Consider the following 26,922-nt stretch of genomic DNA (forward strand, 5'->3'; position numbering starts at 1 on the left):
CAAAATCGGATACAGAGATGTTATTTGCACCCTATAGTTTATCGGTTAGGTAGTTCTCTGAAAAATATTGCTGGGATAATAAAGTAGATTGATTCCATTTTGAAGCCTGTAGAGGATAAAGGGTGGGGCAAATACCAGCCTAACTGTTTCAAGTCCAAAATCAGGCAGAGTCCCCTGCTGAGTTCTGAATGATGAATTAAGTGGAATAAGAACCGGAGAACCTCAGCCTGTAGGGAGCTTCAGTCACAGCATGAACATCCTGTAGATACTGAATACCTTTTTGGCATACCACCTCGTTTTTCTTTGGACCTGGACAGTGGAGGAGAAAATAATATGGAAAAAAAAGGTGGCTGTTCTTAAAAAAATTGTACTTAGTCCACTGTTATCATGCACTACTGTTGTATACCTGATATGATGAGTCCACCTACAGGTGATGTTACAGCAGTGCTCAAACATGTCAACAACTTTCTCAAGAATCATAAGAATCATTTAAAAACTATTTCCATGAAATAACATTAAATAGATCTCTTGATATATGATATATATATATATTTTTTTTCTTTTCTAGTACGAGACAAACTTCAAAAAAGAAAAAAAAAAAGGAAAATTATCCTCCATGAAAGTGGAAAGTTACGACAAGAAGGGAGAAAAAAGGACATCTGACCTTGATTGTATAAAGATATATGAGGAATATGAAGTCATCAGGGAGGATATTCTATTAGAGTAGAAGGCTAGTCCTTTCTAGCCCTAAATGGCTTGCAACTGGCTAGTAGTCAAAGGCTACTAGTTCAAAAGTTCAAAAACTTGAAAAATAGACTTGTGGAATAATGCTGAAGATAAGTAGGATCTGAGGACCACAAACAGCTTCTTGTCTTAGGTTCCACTGGCTTTCTATATACAGGCTCCAGTATTCTGTGCTTTTCTTCATGTGCTTTCAAAGAACAGCAATTGGTATGGTTTGTTTTCTAATCATATTATTTCTATAGTAGCACTTTCAATAGTAATTTAATAATTTCCAACATTTAGTGGCTTCTGTGTTTACAAGGACAACTTTCAGAACTTTACTTAACTACCAGCATTTGTTTTCCTGAGGGCATTTATTTATTTATTTATTTATACTTCTGTATTTTGTTTAATATATGTAGTTGACTCTAAATTTTACAATTAATCACATTTTCAGTCTTTTTTTCTCTCTCTCTTTTTTTTTTTTATTTTTTTCTTTTCTCTATTGATAAAGCAATAGAACCTAGGGAAATTCTATCTAATGGGGGTCTACACACATTTTGGATTTTAAAGATGCCCTGATCATTAATTAGTGTAACAATGATAATATAATCAAGGGCATATAATCAAGGTGCCAACAACTATTTCTACCCTTAAGTTACACTGGGACCACACAAGCCAAAGACAAAGGAGAGGGCATAAGCAGTTAACCTCTGTTACATAGTCTAATACATCTTAGTAAGTGTCCAATTCATTAGACAGTGGCTCATATGTGTAATTAATTATTGGCAGGTTTATGTTCAAGAAGGTGACAGATGCTATGCATTTTCTAGTTGCTATCTGGATCTCTCATCTATAATGTTTCCTGCCATGTTAAACATCTGTTCAGAACACACTTCTGAACAGCACAGGAATTTCAGTAATTCAAGAGTTAAATCTCCAAATCAGATCAATGTGCATCCTCTTCACTTTCTGGTATTTATAATGATGTCCTTTTAAAAGCATCAGAAAGGAATATTAGGTGAAAGAAAAATGCTCTGTAATTGGTGTGGGGGTCTTTACAATTTGAAGATTTCACTGTGGATAAATAATGAATACTTCTGCTGTGCCACTTGCTCTTCAATTTTTCATCTGAAAACAAAATTGGGGATCTTACATTACAATAGTATTCTGAATACAATAGTATTCTGAAAAACAATGTGAAAGATGTAAAACTTTGAAACTTGACTCTGCTGGAGTGCACGTAAAAAAATAGGTAGATCTGAAAATCTGCTTAACCTTTCATCATTTTGTTGTTCCTACCATAAAGACTTCTAGAAAACTGGTGTTATTTTCTGTCTCCACGAATACTGGGCTCAGCAATATTCTTTAGACAAAAACACCTTCAGTCCCAAAGCATTTGGATAAGCAAGAATAATGTGTGGAGCCTTCCAGTAAGACACTAAGAGTTAATCACAGATAGAGAATTTATTACAACAAATACATCAAATTCCAACAGCCTCTAAATAGGAGTTTGAAATTCTTTATTATTTTTCTGTTTATGAAGAGATTACAACATGTACAGGTAGGATTTCAATCATCAGTAATAGTTTTAATCTATTGGAGGATTGGAGCATTGGAGGATTTCAAGGATTTTCTTGTTCTGTTTAAAAACTAGCCTGAAAATGAAAATACACAAAAAGCATCCTCACAGTGCAAATCAACACTCCAAACTTTTAACAATAAAAACTTGTCCAATGTTGTTAGTAATTACTGTTAGTACTTAGTAATTATTGTTAGTAATAGTGCTTGCTTTTTAACCTTTCTGAAGAAAAGTGTTATCTGTAACTCATTATCATTCTGACCTAGTTATATAAACGATGCTTACTAAAAGTTTTCAGATACTAGTGTGATTTCACTGGGATCTTTTTGCAATTATTTCCAGTGAAAGAGAAAAAGAAATCCATGAACAGAAACACTAAAACCCACAAATAAGGAAAACTGTCTTCCAAGGGACTGTATCAGCCAATTGACTGGCTTTAACTGAACTGTGCCAAGCCTGCAGCATGATCTCTTATAAGATGTAAGAGAATGTACACTGAGACAAACAGGGCACATGCAAAGAAAGGAGTGGGAGGTAGCAGTGACAGAGGAGGAATGAATTATGAACTCCTTAGCCTTGAAAACCACCTCAGAGTTCATGCCTCGGAACAAACCAAAGAATCTGTAAGATTCCTGATTCTCAGTGACACACTGCAAATGACACTAGCCTGAGCACTGCAAAACATCTTTCCTGCACAAACCCTTTTTTTAACATTCACCTTGATTTCTCACAAGGATCCTCTGATGTCCAATAGGGTTGGGTTCATACTGAACTCTCTCCCAGCCCAGCCTGCAGTTTAGCATTCAGTAGTAGTGCTGTTCTGTCAGTAGTTTTACTGTTACTGTTCCATCCCTGCATTAGCCGTACTGTTGTACCAACACAGTATATTATAAAATCTGCAAATGAACCAGATGATCTCTCTCTCTCTCTCTTTTTTTTTTTTTTTTTTTTTGTGGGGTCGGGAGAGGGAGCTACTTTTCAGTTTTTCTATTTATTCCCTATATTCCCTACACAATGATGGTATGCCCCAAATGATACCACACAGCAGATGTTGAAGTTGATGAAGAAATAGTAATGTAATTACTGCCTCAGCCAAGACATTATAGGGTATCTTTTCTTTAACCAGACACTTATTTTCATGAAAATTGGAGATATCTTTTAAGCATCCTCTGTTAAACTGGTTGAAGCTGGCTAACACAATCAAAAGTTATCAAAGGAATTAAAGGCTGATCCTTGCGTGGATCCTGTGTGATCATATAAGTCTTATATCCACAAAAAAACCACAAATGGAAGTATATGTATGGCTATGCATTCATACACTGAAATATGAGGACCAAACTATAGCTGTCATGAGCCTTATATGTGAGTTGTCTGACTAGACAGGCTTCTTCATGCAGAGAAAGTAGAAATTGTCTCATAGACCATACTAAAATGAGCTTCAACGTGATAATTAAAGAATTTCACTGAAAAAATAAAAATCAGTTATATATATATATATATAAATCAGGAGAGAGTCTTATTTCATGGTGGCTTGAACAGTGACCATCTTCAATGCCTAAAAGGCATGATATATTCTCAACTGTATCTGGCCAACTGCGGAACAAGAAGAAAAACACCTTTTCTTACAGATTGCTGCAGGTAGTTAGCTGACACTGAAGACTGTCTGTCTATGACCATGTAACCAAACACAGTGATGGCAACATTAGAGAAAATTAAGGCCAATACAGACTACCATTACATGCAGGGTACAAGCACAGAGGAAATGGGGATTCATGGGTTCTGAGGCCACAATAAAACACCGAAACCATTCAGCAGATACATCATATTTTTCCTCTTGAGAAGCTGCACTGAAGATTTATATTTAGAATGAAAATTTAAACCGCTTAAAGACTAGAAGTAACATTGATCTCAATACTTAATGATAAGTCCTAGTAAAGTTTTCCATCTTATTTACCCTCATTCCCTCATTATGCATTCTGTTAGTAGAAAGATTAAGATGTCTGGTAGTATCTAACTTCTTTTGCACGCGTGGCATGAGGTTCTCTCTTATCTTTGGTACACTGGATAAATCCAGATGCTTATGTTGTAGTTCATGGAGTTTATCTCCATTCATCAATCACTCTTGTACCATGCTCTTTTTTTCCCTCTGTAGTATGTGCATATCATTCCTGAAATACTCACTATAGAAACAAATGGTAGCAGTTTTACTGAAGTTGTGCACAGACATGAATCTACTCTTTCTAAGCTTCCATGGATTGGACAAGTCTTTGCTGCCTCAGCATGAAGCTAAAAGAGCTCAGAGTATGCTAATTAATATAACAACCCCTACATTCTTTGTGTGGCTTCTTTCTTCACCTCCTAGATATATCTGTCTAGATATAGTCTGCTCTTTGTTCCTAGATATCCAACTCAGCATTTGGCTGTGTTGAAATGTGCCTATTTCTTGAGTTGCAGTTATTCCACAAAATGATTCAACATCTGTCTTCAGCAAAATGCCTTTATTCTGATTTTTTTATATCATTGTCTTATCAGTTAGCTTTGCCAGAAATAATTCCATGGTGTAGTTAAGACTTATTAAAAGTATCAAAAAGTGGATCAAAAAGTGGCTTACAGAAATTTCAACATTATGAATAGCTTCAGTTTTACTTAGATGCAGTTAATTCTATTTAAAGCAAATTTTAAAATCACAACACTATGTTTGTATTCCCTTTCTCTCTCACTTGTTAATGTTTATCTATTTATTTATTTTGTTCAGAATGTCAGTTACTTTCTTTGCTACAGACTGGGAAGCAAATACAAGAAGTCTGATTAGTTGAAAGAAAACACATGTAAACACAAAAAAATATTTGGGATGTGGCAGAGTGAGATAAAAGAGTGAGAGAACAGAACAGAATGAACAGGAAAGGAAAGTTGTGCAAGTGCATGCCATCACTCCACTTTCTAGCATCTGTGCTCTTGAGCACAACAATAATACAAAGGTGCTGAAAAGTTTTCTAAGAGAAAGCCAAGGGCCACGTTAAGCACCAAATAGGACTCCCCCCCCCAAATAGGACTCCCCCCCCTCTCCCCCCCCCCTCCAGAAACTAAAAAGGACTTCCAGATTACTACAGTATTTCAGGAAAATGATTATCCTGTTTCTCCTAATACAAAACTCAGTATTGTTCAAGGAAATCAGAAACAAGTTGTGCCACTATTTGTAGACGCCACAGTGATGCTGCACTTGTGGTCTTTGGGAGCTTTTAAAGTAGTGCCATTTAGCACTCAAGTTCTATCTGTGGTTTCCAATGGAATGTTTTGAGCAATTTTTCAATTGTTTCAAGAAGTCTCCTGTCAAATAGCATACAAAGCTAGTCCATCACCACTTCTATTGAATATTTTCATAGGGCCATGTGGTGAGTTAATGAGGAGAAACTCCTATCAGCATTTAAACATTTTCTGTGTCATCTGATTTGAATTGTGTATGTATCAGAAACATATCAAATGTGTGTCAAAGAATTTGTAAGAGCTCTTTTGGAGAAGGGGTATCTGGCTGGCATTCTACCTAAGTAATCACACAGGAAAATTAAAAAAAAAAAAAAGTAATGTTTGTTTGGTATCTCACCAAAGAGAAGAGAAAGGATCATGTGTGACTATGTTTCAATCTTAGACTTATTCATGCAGTTTAGGATACTCCAAGTACAGCTGTACTAAAAATGTTTCTACTTATCTGTACTCAACAGAGAGAGGATATAACTTTTCTTATGAATACGTATCATATTACAGTTGCCTGTAACATTTTCACCTAAAAGCTAGAATGTTGTAATGCACTTTGCATGGAAGGTATTTGCAGACCATATGGAAACTAGAGTTAGTGAAAACATATCTGTGCAAGTGTTAAATGGAACTCCATAATGAGTATGGCTAAGTTTAAATATATGACCTACACATATTGCATGTTTGTTTCCAATTAGATTCTATACTGACAATTTTAACCTTTGCAACTTCTGTTCTCTGAGGCATTGAAGAACCTCAGCTGATGAACCACAGTAATACTGGACTGTTTTTGGCATATTTTGTTTAAAGCTATTTGCAGTCAACTGCAAATCAGTCATTTTTAACTTATCAGTAAGGACACCTTCCACTTATATAATATTCTGGAAAGTAGATGAAACATTTGAAGAACAGTGAAGTGTACGATACCTTTGAAAAAAGAACTGGTTTGAGGAGAAGGGGTAAAGATAAGACGTATTTCAGTAAGTAAATGGGTGAAGAGTTTTACCAATAGCAATGCAGTGTCAGATTACTACTTGATAGGGTTCCTCTTCTATCAGTTACATTTGTGAATTTACATGAACAAACATGAATCAGTGATTTTGAGTAAGAGTAGCTTTAGTATTTTGTCTAGAATTGACCAGATCCTTGCAGCCAGGCCACTTCAACTCAACACAAAAGTTAAGAAGTCACTGCTTAGATATTGAATATCATTTCCACTAAAAATAAATCAGCCAAAGTCTTCCATGATACACGTTAAAGGAAAATGAAGTGGCACAGTATAGCTGCAAGATTTTTTTTTGCCAGAAGATTGAAACAGATCAGCTACTACAAAAAGGAGAAAACATAACTCAGTTGTATACACTTCTCCAAAATACCTATATTAATAATGCCTATCTCCCAGCATCAAATATTCCAGAAAGTTTGCATAATTAACCTCCTTTAGCAGTATCAGATTATTTCTTCTGTTCCCTTTTCTTTCGTGCTCTCTTTTCAGTATGTAAAACCTAAGCTATAAAACTGCATCCTCTTATAAATTCTCAAATTACTTAGTAATTTTTGCACCCACAAGCACAAAAGTACTAGGGAGAAACAGCAAAAAAGTGCATATCCTTCTTTTGCCATCAAGGATGTCTGAAAGTTTTTAGATTTTAACAAAATCTGATATAGAGATGTTTTATATCATATGGAGGTTCTGAAAGACAGTAAGAGGTGGGAAGGTATGTTTGTGTTTCAAGCATGAAAATTCAAAAGAAAAGGACACACTTTATAGAATGGAACAGATATGTTTATGGTGATTAGTTTGAAAAACAGCACCTTCAGATTTGATTAAATGAAGTTTATTTGTTCTTTTTTAATTGCTGTAAATAAAACCTTTACATACAAAGCAACAGATTAAACTATTTCATATAAAACTGTCAAGCTAATTGCTACTTTCCAGTAAAAAATCAAGTTTAAATTATCCAAGCCCAAAAGGAATTCTACATACTCAAATATCTTGAATTACTCTCCTAATAACCTCTGTTTTGCAGAGTCATTATATAGAGAGCACTTTCAAGGGACCTTTAGTTATCACCTTTAGTCACCACCTTTAGTTATTGGTAAACAATGACAGGAAATTTATCAAAGTAAATCAGGTAAAGGATTAGGAGAGAATTTAGAATTCTCTTTTAAGTGGAACTCAGCTAGGTAATACCAGTTTAGTTGAAATCAAGTCTGCAATGAAGAAAAGAAAGATGAGAAGAAGTACACGGTGACTGTAAAAGTTACTCTGTGAGTTCCTTGTTAAGAAGAAAAAAGTCCTACTGCTTTAGAAAGAGTGAACAGAAATACAAGCCCTGAGGCATGCAGTGCACAAATCTAACCTGTGATTAGGAATTAGAAATGAGAGCAATTGAAGAAAAAAGTAGATACAACACTAAGGAAAGAGTGATGGAAAGAACAGGGATTTGGAACTCGGTGTTTGGTTCATAAACAATTATTCCTGAGAATGAATTGTATGGCTGAATCATAGAAGAGACAAAATTTGCAAAGGCACTCAAAGTGGGTATTGGAATAATGCTACAGCCAACAAGACCATATCTCTGTCTGGACAGCAATGAGATAGACTCATACTGCCATGTACTGTTGGGTTCCTGTGGCCTGTAGCTTTTCAGTCTTGTCATACGCTGAAAAACGTTGGAGCCCTGTCCACACTACAAATCTGACAAAAGATGAAGTCAGAACAGCACTGGAGCAGAAACTTTTAATCTATAAAAGAGCTGAGGTGAAACTAAGACAATTGTATTTGTATTCTATAAAAACTATAATGCAATTAAACAATTGTCAAACAGAAAAGCATAATACTGCTGCAAATTTTGAAATCAACTTTACTGAAATGAAAGACTTAATGAAATACATCAAATATTTTACAGTTATCTCAATGTTCTCACTGAATAGCTCAGCTTCAGGTGTCATTAAGTGAGAACAGCAACCTACTCACAGCTATGAAATAAACAGTATTAAAAAAAAAAAAAAGAAGTTTCTGAGAATTACTAAGCTACTTTACCACTCCTTGTATAAAAAAAAAAAAAATCAAAAAAAGGAAAAGGCTATTTAAAAGATTTGAGTCACAAGGTGAAATTATTCTAGAATTAAGAATAAAAGGAGGCCAACATGGGGAACAATAACTAAGAGCATAGAAAAAGACTCTACACAAGTATTTAGAGAAAATGTATATACAGCAGTAGGAAGACAAGCTGTTTTGTTTTGTTTTGTTTTTCCTGCAGACATCTTCACACAGCATGAGTTTTGCATTAATGACTCTTTTGCCTCTCAGTAAAAAATATTGACAGTTAATTGACAATAAGAAATGGAAGGAAAAAATTTCCTTGACTGAATATGTTCCTCCGGATATATGACATAGGAAAAGTGCATGCTCATGTCAATTCCCCCATCACTATTTTAGCTGTGCTAGTAGTGATTCATTACTTTCTACATAACTTCAGGATTACTCACTGACTCACTTATGAGTTTTCATTATTTTCTCAAATTTTATAACTACATAGTAGTAAAGACAATGCATAAAAATATCCTTGAAAGTGTTCAAAGACACTTCTCTTAAAATAAATGCATACATACATACACACATAAATGCTTTTTATTCTCCTCTAGGGACAGCTCTTTATCTGCCCATGTGAATCCAACTGACCCACCTGAGGAAACAGTGTCCCTACCAAATCTAGATGCACATATCAATAATATTGGACCACATTCTTCAATTTATTTTCTTCCATGAGATTTGATTATACTTTTTTATTATACTTTTTCAGCAGTTTCTCAAAGTCAGTATGAAAGACACATTATTATTCTGAGGAGCAAAAAGCAAATTACAGAGAGATTTTTGCACTCTAAGGTGACAAGATGTATCTCAGGGTGACATTTTTAATTACTTTAAATAAAGTTAAATGAGAGTAAGTGAAATCACAAGACATTAACAACTGATTCATTTATTTATTGAAAATAGTTGAAAAGAAACAGTATTCATATCAAACTACTAACAGCTAAAATAATATAATCTTAGAAACAGTACCTTCAATCAACAGTTCTTGTCCATGACTGCCCAACAAGGTACGAGATAGGAAAGGGGCAAAATCAACAAAAATTTCTCTCAGAAGAGGGGCCACCTTTTCTAAGGCTCTTTCAAGCTTTGCCGTGATACTGTGGAAAAACAGAGACCATGATTGGAAGAAGACTTAAAACTTGAAATTAAATGATGTCAAACCACACCTGTTTTTAAAAGTTTCTGTAAGATTCTTTAGAGAAGAGAACAATCATAATTTAAATGATTTAAATGTGTTTAAATGGTTTTATGTAAATGAACATGCCATTTCAGATTCAGCAGTGTGGCAGCCTCTTAAATTCTACAGCACTGGCAGAGTTCCAAAACAAACAAACTTTTTTTTCTCATTTTCAAACATGGAAGAAGAATGTCAGATATTGCACCTATCTCACCTTATATTTTATATATATTTGAAAACTTGAAGAGAGTAGTTTTTATTCACATAATGCAATCACAAATAACTTGATTTTTTCTTCAAGCTTTCACATAATATCTGTCATTGAAATGGTAGACAAGGAAATGCATGAGGAAGTGTTCTAGAACAGGAATCAAGAAAAATCAATGTTCTTTTCTTCAGCTTTGGGGGAAAATTATCACAGGTAAATCACTTTGCTACTGTATTTCTACCTTTCTGCCTGCTGAGACTTTTTGAGGCATGGAGTATTCCTAAATTTCTACTTGTACAATGGAAAGGAGTGTTGTGACTTCTGTTTGCTTCTTAAATAATATACCTTTTTCTGAGTATACAAAGCTAGCAACAGAACTGCATAGGACTGCCAAGGTTTGTGTACTGTCTGAAGGACTATCTCCTTAGATTCCTTCTTTATTCAGTCCCTTTTAAAACCTGACAGAGCACAACACCTGTGCCCTCTGAAACTCTTGTGCCAAGATTACACACTTTCTACGTAACCTCAAAGAAATGATGTATTACTGAAAAACGTAAATGATATTACATACATATTCTGGTCTACCAATATTTATTTATTTATTTACTTTCTTTTTTTTTCTTTCTTTCACTTCCTTTCTTTCTTTTACTTTGTTTCTTTCTTTCATTTTTTTTCCCCAGAGAGCTTGTAGCAGAACATTTTCTTTTTCCTGAAACTACAGCAACAAAATACTATTGGCATTTAAAAGCATAGTATAGGAAGAAGTTACATTTATTGACAGAACCTTAGAGAATGGACACTAACAATTAACTTTTCAATGGTATCTACTATATATAAATGCTAAATAAATACGGACCTTTTGATTCAGGTCACATGAAGATTCCTACATTTAAAAACAAATATCACATTATAAACACATTGGAAGTTTTCCTTCAATAGCTTAAAGTGAATTCTTATAGCTTATTTTCTTTCAAGTTGCTGCTTCCCTATTTCAAATTCAGATATTGATTTTTTAGTATTCTAAAGCAGTTTCATATCACCAGCCATTATTTTAAATGATTAGCTGGAGTGAATTTCATTGTGCTAGAGCTTCTATTGACTGTACTTGAAACACTGATGACTAGCTTTGAGTTTTTCATTTGCAATATAGAGCAAAGCAAGCTTTTGCTGCTAGAGAAAAAACTACTAGATAAATCTAGACTTCTCTAAACCATGTTTTAAAACAGGCTTTCACTATAAATTTACTTAAAGGTTCTAATTTTAGAGTTCATTTAACTCTGAAAACTTCATGTACAATTGAAAAAAAAACTGAAGTTCAAAAGTTTTAAAATGAAGAAAAATTTTATTTAAAGATCCAATGACATGGGAGGTATGGTTGTGCTGTTAACATTTTGGATTAAACATCCTGTGATTAATACCTCAAGGTATTTGAGCATCTTGCTATCAAATGGATAGTTGATTGGTCTTGTACATTATGGATCTATTCAGAGGGAATTTGGGATAGTATTCTGTGAAAGTGTGAGATCAAAGTTTAGCACTCTTTAAAAATTCATATCAAATGACGGAAATTAATATTTAAATAGAGAAAAAAAAAGAAAAAAAATCCTTTTGCTTTTATATAAATCCTTGGTGCATTTATGCGTTGAAAACTGACTGAAGTTCTGCTCCTTCAGTTTCAAAAAGAAGAAACAGAATTAAGAAAAAAGCATAAACAGAGACCCCAAAAAGATTCAGGGAAGCAGGTGGCCCATCTACTGAATTTCTGGTCCACCCACATGCACAGAGAGAAGCAAAAGAGGACAGACAGACTGATCTGATACTACAGCTGCTTCTCACATCTATTATACCTTATAATGCATCCTGCAATCATTAGGGAACTCCCTATGGGGATTCATGTAACTAGTTTTCGTGACTGAGCCAAGAGTTTTTAAGGATATTTTGTGATCAATAAACAAAATATTTTTTCCTCTCCAGTTGTACATATTCTTAAATGCAAATACATTTTAATAGCATCCAAATTCAAGAGTATTTATTTTGCAGATGAAAGGCAACACATCTAAGAAAATAAATAATATATACTATATATAATTACATATGATGGGACAGGGGAGACAGCAAGAGCACAAAGGTGATAAACTGGGACAAGGAATACTTAAGGAGCACAGTAGCAGCAGCAGATTAAAAAAATACTTTTTAAACTGCAAGGGAAAAAAAGCAAATAACCCTGTGAAAAGTTCTTAGTAGCTAGTGCTTGAGTTGCTCACAAAGAAGGAATGTAAGGGATTTACTTCAATCTAGTGAGAGAATTAGGTATGCAATTTTTTTACTTCAGCCTGTGAAAATAAAGGTTTACATAAAACCTACCAAGAATGTCAAGAACAACTTTTATTAAATGTACTGTTATATACAGTTTCAATTGCAGGGATCCCGAGCGGATCTTTTGAAATAGTTCTTGGTGTATTACTGTTAGATCTAAATAAAAATCTAAAAAAAAATCTAAAGACTAGTATTTTATCTCAAAGGAACTGATAAAATTCCACTAAAAGCCTCACTTCTTATAAAAATTTTCTGAAACGCAAAGCTTATACAAGCTACAGACAAGAGATTCTGGAAATTATTAAATTCCCTACTGTAAAAACTAACTCTGTTATTTGAACCATTTAATTTACTTCCTTAGTAGGATTTTACACTCAACAGAACTAGTACCATGTTATTGCATGTTACACATGTTTACCTTCCTCTTATCAAAAGCAGCATGTCTATGAATGATGAATATGAAATTACAGGAGAATCAATTCATTCTTTGCCCACCAATCCAGCATGAGTCTCTGGTTATTAAGCCAAATTTCTGTGTGCCTACTTTTTTTTTTTTTTTTTTTTTTAGATAGCTAAAGATTCTTGTAAGACTTGAAATGAAACATTATATAAACATGACATAATATCATAGAATGTGTAAGGAAGATAGACATCCAGGACAGCATAAACACTCACAAGTCTCACATGGACCTGGCAATATGGATGGATGCATTACTTTGTGAGGACAGCAGAAAACTCTTTAAATTTTATAAACTTAATCAAAAATTATATTATGAGAATCACAGCTGTCACTTCTGTTTTTAGCATTAAAAACATATCTTTTAGAGTAAAAAGAAACAGAAGGCAGAAGTGAAATACTTTAAGTGACAATTGAAAATATTTAGAAAGAGTAAGCACTTTTTATGTTCATGATAAAGTCTAGTCTGTACAATGTTTTGCAATTTCTGTAATGTTATGTGATATCAAATAGAAAAAGCAACATGATCTATAGCCTTGGATATATATAATCACCACAGCAGAGCGTAGCGGCACGCACTGTCCCAGTCCCAAGTATGCTACCTTTGCAACCTCATACTGGACCAAACCTCCACCTACAAATCAAAACTATTAAATGCCTAAGAATCCAAGATCATCATCCTGCTCACTCTCTTCTGCTTGGTCTACAGCAATGAGGAGTTATTTTTTTCCTGTGCAGTTACTGTAAGGGAAGGCTTAGACAAGTTAGCTGTCACTTCATGCTTTCTGTTCCCACAAACAGCTCTGATTTTTAGAAGCACAATAAATTTAAAATGATAAAAACAAAAATGGTCTATTATCAAAATAAAGTTTTAGTAGAAAAGGGAAGTGAAGAAAAGAAAAAAAACCCCAAAGACATTTCTCAGGTTGATTAATTTATCTACATTTTTGATGTAGTGCTCCATATAGATTTTTCCAGTGACTAATTACAGTTAGTACTTGGAGTACAACTACTTTTGAGTTCAAACTCAGAATTCAAAATTTGAATGCCAGATTTTGCAACTGAAGTTGTTCCTTGACTCCAGGACAAAAACTTTCAAAATGCTTTTGAAAAAATATATGAACATTGCATTGGTTAAAATTGTTTAACAATACATTTATTAAAGATTCAAGTTAATTTTAACGTACTTCAGTATCTGAATTTTGTAAAAGACTTTGTCCTCAGAAATATACTGTCCTAACGTATGAGATTAAAATAGTTTTATGCACTGGAGTGCATTAAGGAATTAAATGCTCCTATAGGACAAGACCTGGCAACTTTTAAGCTCATGAACAATTCATGGTTGTTTTTTTCATTCCAATCTTAAAACCACATCTTGAATTAGCTAGCCAACTAAGCGAGACTTGTCAGCTCTTTACTATATCCAGTTGCAGCTTTTTAGGGCAAATAGGTGTGCACATTGAAAACGTTGAAAATTCGTCTTTGACATGTGCTGTGGCACAAATGAATACCTTTACAAAATAAATTATCATATAAAGATATGCAATGGGAATTTTAGAGGGCAATTTTAGGGGACTATTCCATGATATGTTCCTCTTGCTATACCTAGATCTAGTCCACCATTTAGTTAGCTGCACAAATGCATGTCCGTTTTCACCCTCTCTAGTTTAAATAGGGCTTTTGTTTGCTCAGAAGAGCTTGTGTCTCTCCACTTACTAATGCCCTATTGCCAAGTTGTGCTTGCATTCTCATTTTTACTTTCATTACTGAGTGTTGTAAAAAGCTGGTAAACTGAAAAATAACTTTTAACAAAGTTTTAGCGACCAGCATAGTCCTAAGAAATTAGGCTTTTCAGTGAAGTGTTATTTTAGTCTGTACATACTTAGTACTAAACAAGTTTATAAATATATATTGAATTATATGAATAAATACAGCAAGGCATAATGAGGAAACTAAAATACATTCTCATATATATTTTTTCCTTTTTATAGTGTTTTGTATGTATGAGGGTGTTGTGGGAAGAGAAATGATAATTAATATTAAAAGATAGAACTTGTGTACCTCATATTTTCAGCTGAATCCTCTGGCATTGGAGCAACAGTTTGGACAGCTGGGAGATTTTTGCTGGTAGCACCATTCACAAAGCTGGATGACGAAGAGGAAGAAGAAGATCCTGAGTCTACTGCACCTGTCCCCCAAAAAATACAGGTCTTAATTCAGTCTGAAAAAATGTAACTTTTAGAAACTTTTAATATAGTGCTTGTCTTATTCATTTACTTTTAAGTAAGGAAATAATGTTACTTATTCTAAAACAATTAAAAACATTCAATGTGAATACCGTATAAATTAATACCTTATTTTGCTGGTATAAAAATAATAAGCTTAAATAGCTACTAAAAGTCAGGCAATTTTCATTATTCTCAAATTATATTCCAAAGATGAAAACATTTTACATCAGCCTGTAAATCAAGAACTTTCTAAAATACAGGTATATTTAAGGTGAGATTGAGAAGAATAGGAGTTAAACTGTTTTTTTTTTTTTTTTTTTCTATATGTACATACGTCTTAGCTGCCCAGTTGCAACTACAGGCAAATAGAATTTTTTTCTTTTAAATAGAAATTAAAAAAATGACTCAGAAAATAGAAAATGTTCATTCCTTCAGCAAGTAATGGTGAAAACTAGCGTCTGAAGAATATTAATACTCTAACAAGACTCTGATTTTAGTTTTTCAGTTTCCTTCTTCAAGTCAAGGAGAATTTTAAGACCTGAAGAGTAAGGAGGGCAGTGGGGGTATCATTTCAATGGGTTGTGAACAGCTGCCCAGAAAAAAGATGCAACAGAGTGTACATTTATATTTTATGTGATGTGGGTCAGAGCTAAGGGCTACACTTAGACTCTAAATGCCAATCTATCATGTTTGCTGAAACAGCACTGTGAGTTCAGACTCTCTGAAGCAAAACAGAAAAGGCGTACAGTGGCCATGAGCAGTAGTGAAAGCATCGTGATAAATGCTGTCAGTATTCTGCTGCATGGTCACCATGCCATGTAACACATCACAGCAACAGAGGTATCAACTAACTGTTGTGGAGTTAGAGGGACTGCAATGTTACCTGAGATGAGGGTGTCAAGCAACGAGGAAGGTTTAGCCAAGTTAGCAACGAGAGGTGGAAGACCCCAGAAAATGAAGTTTAGGGATCAACTACATTATTCTACTAATTTCTTTTAAATCATAACTAGTAACTCCCCATTGCTGGTCAGTGTTAGTAACTGATATATAGGCATATTAATATATATATTTTAGTTTCCTACAAATAATAAATAAAATCTTTACAAAGCCAGTATGATTTCTTAACTGCTTAAGCAGCCAGCTGAAAATGAAGTAGAGATTAAAGGCTGGTAATGGGCAAACATTTTCTGGCAGCAGGTACAATTTTTTTTTTTTGCCTTTAAGTATTTTGTTTTTTGAAATGAATTAAGGTAAAAATTGGATTTTTGACTGTCTCATTTAAAAAAAAAACTTTCAAAAAAATATCAAAATGAAGTAGATTTTGCTGGGCTACTATAGTAGTTGGTTCAGGATTTAGAGTAGGAACTAATTTACTCTAATTACTAGAGTTTTATTACAGTGTGAGTGAGAGGTGGGTTATATATACTTAGGTAACACACATTGCTGTTCCCCTTTTCCTTCCAATTTTTTTTTTCATGATGGCTTTTGTTTAAAAAAGTAGTTGCTAAGTTATTTAACCAGTGAGGATCCCAGAAGAGAAGGCTAAACAGACTAAGAACTACTGATTTAACACAGAGTTGAGAATCAGGATAGGAATTACAGAAATCAACTCTAAAAACTACAGAAACAGATTCTTACAGAAATGAAGGAAGAAAACCTGTCACCCAAAAGAAATATTCAAAGCACTAGAAGGGCATCAGTAACATACATTTCATTGCATTGTGACAGTGACAGTGACTATGACAGCGATGGCAGATGAAATGTAAACACTGACTCCAATCTACGAATAACTTAAACAAACAAACAAACAAACAAACAAACAAAAAAATCCACATACCACCTTCCTCAGAATTCCAGCACAGAATACACCTCAAAGATAAAATTGCATTGGCACACTATCTGTGACATACTGTAAAAACAGCTGTAAATAGGTTTGGGGGGACATCTAGTGTTTCTAATAAAATTGTAAACTGTTCCTTTTTTATCATAGTAAAAATCTCTGTGGTTTAATGAAGTTCTCTTTACTACCCTAAAATCATTAATAACAGATAATTTCACAAACTCTACAACCTGAAAGCATCCGGATACTTGATGCATACACTTCAAAAACTGACATATATAATCACTGTTTTAACTACTGTAGGCATAGCTAAATTAAAAGTTGCAAAACAAGCATTTCAATTTAATATATATATGTTTTCAATGTTATGCTAATTCTTACTGCCATTAATGCAATTACTGTTTCTAAAATGTTGATATTAAATTTGTTGGAAAGGAATCATTTTGAAAACTCTTTCTTGGTAGAATTAATCAAAGTTCATTCAGATGAATTCAGGCATAAAAGGCTTTACCAAATAAGATCACAAAAAGTTCAGTACACATTTAGTTCTGACTAATTAAATCTGACACTTGAAGTTTCATCTAATTAATACTTTCCATAAATTAAGCTAGGAGACAAATACAAAATGTAAAACAAAACAAAACAAAACAAAAACCACAACAAACAAACAAACAAACAAAAACCAGAAAAAGCTATAAAATCTACAAAAATATGAACGTACCATGGTACCTGCAATACTTTCCTCTACTAAGAGTGGTATCAGGGAGACGACTGATTTTTAAATGCTATTACTTACAAAGAAGAGCTACTACATTCCAGCCAAAATACGCCAGATCTTTAATCAGTGAGGAGTCTGAAAAGCTCACACTACTCAATATCATTTGGAAAACAAGGTTTCCAATGTAGGTTATTTTTTGCATGATACAAGAGTACCTAAAAGGAAATCCATTCAAGATTAACAGAATTGGCTACACAAAATGAAACCATTCACAGAAGCAAAAACATATTCAGAGCATTCTTCCCTCCCATCTGCCTCAGGATAATTAACTTAGTTTTTTTTTTTTTTTTAATCATTAGAAAAATCAAAGTTCTATTACCAGGTATTAAAGGTAATCTGCAAAAAGAAAGAAAAAATAATGAGTGTGTCTTCATATTATTCCATGAAGTAGAAGGATGCTAAAAGCTTCCCCCTCCATTTTCTGCAACCCCAGGGAGACTTTAATTTTCTCAACCCTTGACTGCAGTTGTGATATCCTTGAAGAGAGCTCTTCTCTCAAGTGCTTTTGCTTAGTTTAGAAAGAAAACAGACCATAGCCAGACATTTCAAAGGAGTTTAAGTAAACATCGGTTGCTCTCACAGTAAGGATTCATTTCTGATAGGAAACCACAGCCTCTGTAGTCAACAGATTCTTTCATGATAGACAATCCCATTTTTACTAGTTTAAATAATTAAAAAAACTCTTATCCTTCTTCTATAGGTCACAATAAATAACTACTGATAAGACATGACTAGAGTTAAATGAGGTAAGTTCTTACCAAAAAACCTTCCAAAAACCATAAAATACTTGTATTGATAAATAATGATTGCCAAAACTATTAACCTTCACGATCTATGATATATGCATAAATATCCTGTAGTCTTTAATTTCTTCGGTGTGGAGGGTGGTATTAATTGGTGTATATCATACAAACATCCTCTACTGCAGAGCACTGGAGAAGCTAGCTCATTTTTATTCTGAACTATGACTATAAAACAATATTAAACTTATTTAAAGGTTGTGCAAGTCCAACATGTACTATCAAAGACTGTAAACATACACTAAGTGAGAATACTGTCTCTAACAAAGGACAAGATTTAGTCTTTCCAGGTTTTTTTGAACAGTACAAAAACAATAACTGAAAAGATGGTTGAAAACAAAACAAAACAAAACACCACTAAAATAACAAAACAAAACACCACTAAAAATAACAAAAACAAACCAAAAAAGAAGAAGAAAAAAAAAAAAAAGGAAAAATGAGTGTCACAAAAATATTTAAGGACGATACCTGTTGTATTAATCATACTTTTTGGTGTAGCTCCTGTTGCAGCAAATATATTAGGTGTACTACCCGGTGGCAGCCCACTCCCCGCTGTGGCAGTTCCAACTGTGGTCACGGCCAGACTACCTGGTGGGGGCTTCTTCACTGGTACGACCACGCTCCTGTAGGAAAAGAAGTGGCAGATTACTAAAACTCTGCAGCAGAGTTAGCAAGAGTTTTTGCTTATTACAGGATTACACTCTGTTATAATGCTATTGATAAAGAACACATAATAATGGCAATTTCCTTAATCTTTCTGAAATAGGTTGACTATGTGAACTATATATGAAAACATATATATATATATATGGTTTCATAGTCAACCTATAGTCAAACCATATATATATAGTTTCATATATATATATATAGTTTCATATATATATATGTAGGGTTTCATATATATGAAAACATACTCCTATTTAATAGAAAGATTTACTCTAATTTTCTGCAGTTGCTTGTCACTTTGAGAAACCCAATTTCTCTTTCAGTGTCCCCAAAACTGAAACATCACATCACTTCATTGATATGTTGTTGACACCACTATGTGTGCCTGTGTTCTAGATTTGCACAGAAAATATCAAGCATTCAAAACTATGCCAGAATACTAGTAGTAAAGATTTACTTGCACAATATTGGTATTATGCCCTTTAAAAAAATAATGTTTAAATGTAGTCTTGAGAATTTGTAAGCACATTGCACGTGCTAAAAGGGAAGAAGAAGGAAAAGATTGTATAGACATTTAATTAACACTTTTTCAACACTGGACAGCTGTCATAGTGCAGACAGGTAAATTAAAATTTTTCTATTTAATTTTTCATTTTTTTTTATTTAAAAAAATGATTCCAATAAAAGTCTATGCCAATAGAAAAACTGGGTGAAAAACTAAACCTGAAACAAATGATATTTGTAAATGTTAAGACAATGTATTTTCATCATCATACACATTTCCTACTTGAGCAGATACATTTTCCTTTATAATTAAAAATATTTATTGTAACCAAATAAAGTAGGAAGAAAATGTAACTATTTAGGGCAATAAGGCCACATTTTGCTCTAGAAGTTCCTTTGGTAATTATTTTGTTACACTTTCATGTAAACATGATGGCACATAATGGATCAAAATGTGCAGAGTTTTGTTTTTGTCTTTTGTGAATGTAGTTAATATATGTCTAAGTCCTCAATTTCTCTGGATTTTCATTCAAAGCCTGGTGATGGAAATTGTATTGGTGATGCCATTGTGAAAATAACATACAACTTATTTTTTATGATCTTTTATTTGATGACAGTGTACAAAAGGTTCCTCAAGCATAAAATAACAACAACAACAACAATAATAATAATAATCTTTAAACTCTTTTTAGAGGAGATCACAGTCCCAGTTAATATCTCTGCATTCTCACATTAGGAGAAGATGAGTTTGCACAATGCAATAACTGTTGATTAAGATACGTGACCCTAAAATAATTGCTTTCATCTGTAGTTAATAATCTCTTTCAGTCCTTGGTGATATAAAGTGTTTACATAGCAGCTGCTACAGGTGAATAAAACTTGAGTCTACACTGGTAGATTAATCTGCACCATAAAAGTATGAAAATTCCTAAAGTTAGCTCCTATCCACACAAAAGATCTCTAGCTCAAGTAATGTTTCAACCAAATACTTGAGTTCTGGAATACTTGAGTTAAGGAATATTGAGTAGGTACTGACAAGAGCAGAGCCCCTACAATGTCATAAAAACACAAGAAGAAATCTTCTTTAGAAGATTGTTTTCTTAAGAGCGTAGTTTAAGTCTGAAAATTAATTCCTTTTGGAAGAAAGGACAATCCTTCCCATATTCCACAAGTACTAATGCTCTACATGTGGTTGATGTCCTTTTTAGGTGTGAATCAGGACATGAAGACAAGTAAGGTGTTATTAAATTAAAAATAATCACAGGAAACATAAGAGGATGCAAAATCAGTGAGACATTATCATCCTAGTTTGAAAGAAAATGCTGTTTTCTGACATATCATACATGGTAATCTTGTCAAAATGTCTCATCCTCCTGATAAAACAATATACAATGAGTGAATATAGAGAATGACATCCAGATGAAGAAGACTCTATGAAGAAGAAACTCTATGAACAACACAATAGACTGGACAGAAATGTGCAAAACAATCAAAGTAGTAGCAGAACAAGAAAATTGAAAGATTGACAGCTTTCAAGTTAAAAAAAAACACACACCATCTTTTAGCCACTCAAACCACTCCAATGGTACGAACAGTGAAAACAACAGCCAAGCCAAACCAAAACAGATTTATGAAAGATGCATAGTTATCTACCTAAAGATAATATGAATGAAAGAAAGAATTTAATGTGATAGATTCCTGATATGTATCTCTGCCAAGCATTCAGATATTCTTTTCATGAAGGAACAAAAATCTACTAGAAGAAAAGGTCATATATAATTCTGTCATTTCTTTTTTAGGCCATGTTTTATACAACATATTATACAACATATTTCAGGATTCCAAACTGGTGCACATTTTCCTGAATCACATCATCATGGTCCCAAATGTTCCTCAGTGATTTAGTCAACAAAGGCTTAGTAGTAATTGGCTGTAGAAACTGATTCAGTTCATCAGGTATTTTACAATTCTAAACATAAATGTGACTACTAATCATTATTCTGCTGCTCTGAGTGTCCTTTTTAAATTCTAAACCTAAGCCTGAATTAATCGTAATTCACATCGTGTTTAACGTGAGTGTTGGTTCTACCTGCATACCACTCATGCATTGCTGGTTCATTAAATAACCTCAGCAAAGGGCTACAGAATTCATCTGCAGTTTAGCAATTCACATTAAATATTTAGATAGAAAATAACACCATTAATATGTTGAAATGCAAAAAGGGAAAATTGAAATAAAAAAAAATACATTCTCAAGTTAACTTTCCTTAAAATTTTAGCTACTCAGTACTGGTGACAGACAAGTCAGTTTGTACAGTGGTATATTTTCTCTCTCAGTCTAATCCACATTTTGAACCTCTTTTCCTTCTTAAAATCCAAAAGCCCTCAAGCTTAATCATTCTGGTCAATCAAGAGGTTAGAGATAAGCCTCCAGTAGTGGATGTCTAGTACTACCTATCTGAGCACTGGCAACTAAATTAAAATCTCTGTACACTCTTCTGGGATACTTGAAACTGAATAAGGCTGAATTAATATTCTTGCCCCTGTTTTTCTTCCCCAACAGTAGAAAGCAGAAGAATTTCTCTCAGGCTGAGAACTGGGATTGTCAGGTTGAGAAAATTGAATTCAGCCAGGAGAAGAGAAGGCTCTGGAGAGACCTACAGGGGGCCTACAAGAAAGGTGGAAAGGGACTCCTTAAAGGGAGTGTAGTGATGGTTTTAAACTAAAAAAGGGTAAATTTAGATTAGACATTAGGAAGAAATTTTTTACTGTGAGGTTGATGAGGCACTGGAACAGGCTGCCCAGAGAAGATGTGTATGTCCCATCCCTGAAAGTGTTCAAGGCCAGGTTGGATGGGGCTCTGAGCAACGTGGTCTGGTGGGAGGTGTCCCTGCTCATGGCAGCATGTTGGAACTAGGTGGTCTTTAAGGTCTCTTGCAACCCAAACTATTCTACGATTCTGTGAATTTTCAAGAAGCACATACCTCAGTAAAATTTTTTCACAAGAGTATTCTGTGTCAAACAGCAACTTCTGCCAGATGTTTCAGAGGAAATCACAGTAGAAAATGGGGGACAATTTGTCTGCTATATTGCATCTTACCTTCTTCCTGCTGTTAGATTAACTCAGTCTTGAAAATAAAGTTTAGCATTTCTTCTCTGAAAGTTTTGTGTATTCTCTATGCCTATATACGTTTGATCCATTATGAAACATGCATATTTATTACTCACTATTCTTCCTGATTTCAGTCCCAGATCATGGTTAAAATCTTTTAAAAGTGTTTGTTAGCATGTATTAATAGCACTTTTTGAATCCTATTTAAGACAACCTTCTATTAGGCTTACTGCATTAAGATAAGATTCATCTGAAATCAAGGAGTAAAGACGTAACTCTGGAAGTCTCACAGAAATATATAATCTCTGAGGCTCATGTAAATGAAGTGTTAGCACTGACTGTCCACTTATTGGTTCTTTCAGTCATTTGATAGCATATATTCATCAAAACATCACAATTTTAAAATATATAATGTGTTCCTAATCTACTAAAAAATTATGATTATGATTATTGTTTCTAAATAAAGGAAGTGAATTGTCTTAGGTGTGGTTTTAGGACAAGGACATGAAGGTCTTTGATCTTCACGCTCAGATCAAGTGGGAGAGTGAGTTTCAGGGTTTACTTCCCGTGCAATTCGCAGTCACTAGAATCTCCCTGGCATTCATGATGAATTAGCTGAAGCATCTAAAATGATCTAAAAATTGTCAAGAAACAAGAAAATACTGCAAGAGATAAAAAGCTTACTATCAAGAAAGACAAATGGTCATGACTGAATAGAGAAATTGGAAATAGCAGAAATTTAGTGAGTTTGAAGAATCTGAATAGAATATAAGCTAAAATGTCATGTATTAAGTACAAGAAACATCATTGAATAAAGAAAAAATCATAAAGGAATGAATAGTATGAGATGTAGACTGGAAATGGGGAAGGAAACTAATCTGTGATGTAAAAAAAAAATAAAAATCCCCCCAAATCAAAAGCTAAAAAGCAGAAGTTCTGTAAAAATCAATAAGGCTTTAATACTGTTTTTAGAGGCCTATTTTGTTAAAAAAAAAAAAATTAAGACAGAAATCCAGTATAGTTTTCAGCTGTATATCCAATGAATCATACTAGAGAGTAAAGAGATGCTAGTTTCTCCCCACAAAACATACATACATTTAATTTATAAGACATAACAAGTTAAATGCACTGAGTATGAAAAGATGAACATAACATAGGTTATAAGAGTTTTGAGAGAGCTACCTGTGTACAAATTGCTAAATAACAAACAAGAGGAACATGAAAACTCCTTGATAGCAAAGGAGAAGAGAAGAGAAGAGAAGAGAAGAGAAGAGAAGAGAAGAGAAGAGAAGAGAAGAGAAGAGAAGAGAAGAGAAGAGAAGAGAGAGAAGAGAAGAGAAGAGAAGAGAAGAGAAGAGAAGAGAAGAGAGGAGAAGAGAAGAGAAGAGAAGAGAGGAGAGGAGAGAGGAGAGGAGAGGAGAGGAGAGGAGAGGAGAGGAGAGGAGAGGAGAGGAGAGGAGAGGAGAGGAGAGGAGAGGAGAGGAGAGGAGAGGAGAGGAGAGGAGAGGAGAGGAGAGGAGAGGAGAGGAGAGAGAAGAGAAGAGAAGAGAAGAGAAGAGAAGAGAAGAGAAGAGAAGAGAAGAGAAGAGAAGAGAAGAGAAGAGAAGAGAAGAGAAGAGAAGAGAAGAGAAGAGAAGAGAAGAGAAGAGAAGAGAAGAGAAGAGAAGAGAAGAGAAGAGAAGAGAAGAGAAGAGAAGAGAAGAGAAGAGAAGAGAAGAGAAGAGAAGAGAAGAGAAGAGAAGAGAAGAGAAGAGAAGAGAAGAGAAGAGAAGAGAAGAGAAGAGAAGAGAAGAGAAGAGAAGAGAAGAGAAGAGAGAAGAGAAGGAGGTTAATATACCTAATTTTGGTTGACTTGAACCTATTAATAAATTTAGTATAAATTTGTTCTAAATGAAGAGCAGAGGGAGAGATGCTTTTCCACATTTTCCTCTGTTTTGTTTAGAAAATCAGTGACTAAGACACCATCCAGGAATACAGGCAATGCAACTTCATCTCCCCGCTCTGTCTAATGGGATCTGAAACCATACCTCTCATTCTTTGAAGTATATTTTAACTACTACATTAGGAAATATATTCTAGAGAGAGGAGCTCTCAAGTCTTTCCTTTTACTCCAATATCCACTGCATAAAAATCATGAAAACTACTGAGAGTGGACTAGAACCCCAGTTGAAGCCCTGAATCTTCACATTGATGATTAGTTTTTCATTGTTTAAAAAAAACTTCTGTGATACCCAAAGTAGTGTGGAATGCAATGTCTAAGGCAGCACCTGTAACTGTCCCCACCTGATTCATAGGAAAGGCATTTTGATTTATCCAATTATTTTTCTTTATGAGTTTTAAAAAGTAATCTTTTTTTTTTTTTTTTTTTTTTTTTTTTTTAACTGGGAGAAGACTAAAACATATTTAGTCATAGTCTGCAAATCTGTTTTATATTTTTTGGAGAATGTAATGACTATAACAGGAGTGTAGTGTATGAATTTAGATATTTTATTTAAATGACTGAGGTAGACCAGTGTACAGCAGTGATCTCCCAAAGATGTACAATAATACAACAGATCGTTACTGAACTTCTCCATTTGAGCCTTCAGAGCATCTTTTCTCACAGTTCTTGTCCCTTTCCCTTCCTGTCAATCAGTTTTATATATACATATAACATATATATATATTCACTCTACTAAAACACAGATAGATGATGAGAATTACTTTCAAATATAGTCTATGTATACAAAACATAGTTATGCATCTAAATGTATTTTAAAAATACCTCCTTTCTCCATACTAACTGACAGGACACGTACCATCCCTGACCAGACTTCACAAAATGTCCATCTTCTCTAGCATATAAATACCTTTAAGATTGGCCCCCAAGGACCTTCCATGGGAAAACAAAACCCAAGCAAACAACCAACAATAAAACAAAGCCTAAAATTCTTCAAACGGATGTGCTTCAAAATATTTCAAATTATGTTTGTAAAGACTTTATTGAACTATGATAACCCATAATGTTCCAATTTATGAAATGATAATGCATTAAAAGTGAGTAACATATTTAACTTAGGAAAAATAATTGATCTAATTTCCAGGAACTCAAGATTTTCTGCTTATGAAAAAATGCCTCCTATTGAAATAATTTTGATACACGTAGAAAAAAAAATATATAAATATATAAAAACCTCATTGAAAAAAAAATTAAACAACCATTTACAAGACCAAGAGCACTCTCAATTTCAAAAATAGTTTCACTCTAAAATCTCTCTACTAGAAAAATAGTAGAATGGAACAAATGCAAACCTTAAAGTGTAGTACTGGGTAGAATCACAAATAAATTCACAAATGTTAACTGTCTAGGTTGTCTAGCGGGACAAATGCAAATTGACTAAAAACCAAGGAAAGCCTCAAACCCTAAAATCAATAACAGATACTGATTTTTGTCAGACAGAAGATGAGAATGCAAAAAGAAATTATTGGTGAGTTATGCTCCATTAGTTGCAAACCTAGGTGAAATAACCCTTTTGTGTTTGCTTCTAAAAATGTCATCCTGGATGCCATTTTCAAGGAATTCAGTCTGACGTTAAAAGATATGTCATAACTTTGAGAATCCAGACTCCTGTGTCCCAGAAATCTGTTTATATAGCTCATAATGTAATTACAACTACCTTAAGACAGATGAGGCAGAAGGCAGCAATATATTGAAAACTAATTGAAAAATGCAGTTGTCCAGAAGCACTTGTGGGGAAGAGGTCTCTGAAAAGCTGCTCAAAGCTTCAGAGTTTGAAGTGAAATTTTTGATGTTGTCACTCTCAATCTAGTGAATAGCTGACAGACAATCAAACCCGTCTGGCTGGCTGGCAGCTCATTTTGCTGGCAGGTGGCAAACAATTAGACACACCAATTTGTGCCTCCTGATGACATTAAAGCATGAAACTAAGTTGTATGCAGGGCCTAGTGATTTGTGTGAAAGCATTTCAAAAATAATACTCTTTGCCGTGGCAACTCATTTCAGACTGCCACCTCCCATTATGGCTTTGAGCAGTGAAGACGACAGACTTGAGTTACGTGCAGTGCAAGGCCGCTTCTGTTCAATCCGTCATCAGCGCCCCCCGAGACCTCAATCCCCTCCTTTCATCAATATCACCTCATCATTTACATTCGATTGTGCTTGAACCGCTGCATACATTA

General features: G+C 34.0%; 1 protein-coding gene across 11 annotated transcripts in view; it reads right to left on the bottom strand.

The window, feature by feature from the left end:
* Window positions 1–26,922, bottom strand: part of NBEA (neurobeachin) — a 521,005-nt gene that overhangs the window by 285,289 nt on the left and 208,794 nt on the right. For 10 of the 11 annotated variants that reach the window (XM_048081219.2, XM_066989702.1, XM_048081215.2 and 7 more), the window contains 3 exons: window positions 18,930–19,084; window positions 14,877–15,003; window positions 9,627–9,754 (listed from right to left, as the gene is read on the bottom strand). In XM_048081219.2, the coding sequence (XP_047937176.2) occupies window positions 9,627–9,754; window positions 14,877–15,003; window positions 18,930–19,084 (410 nt within the window). The remainder of the gene's footprint in view (window positions 1–9,626; window positions 9,755–14,876; window positions 15,004–18,929; window positions 19,085–26,922) is intronic. The other variant, XM_048081214.2, reaches the window with a different exon arrangement.

This window comes from Anser cygnoides, chromosome 1 (genome assembly GCF_040182565.1).
Source record: "Anser cygnoides isolate HZ-2024a breed goose chromosome 1, Taihu_goose_T2T_genome, whole genome shotgun sequence".
Taxonomy (NCBI): domain Eukaryota; kingdom Metazoa; phylum Chordata; class Aves; order Anseriformes; family Anatidae; genus Anser; species Anser cygnoides.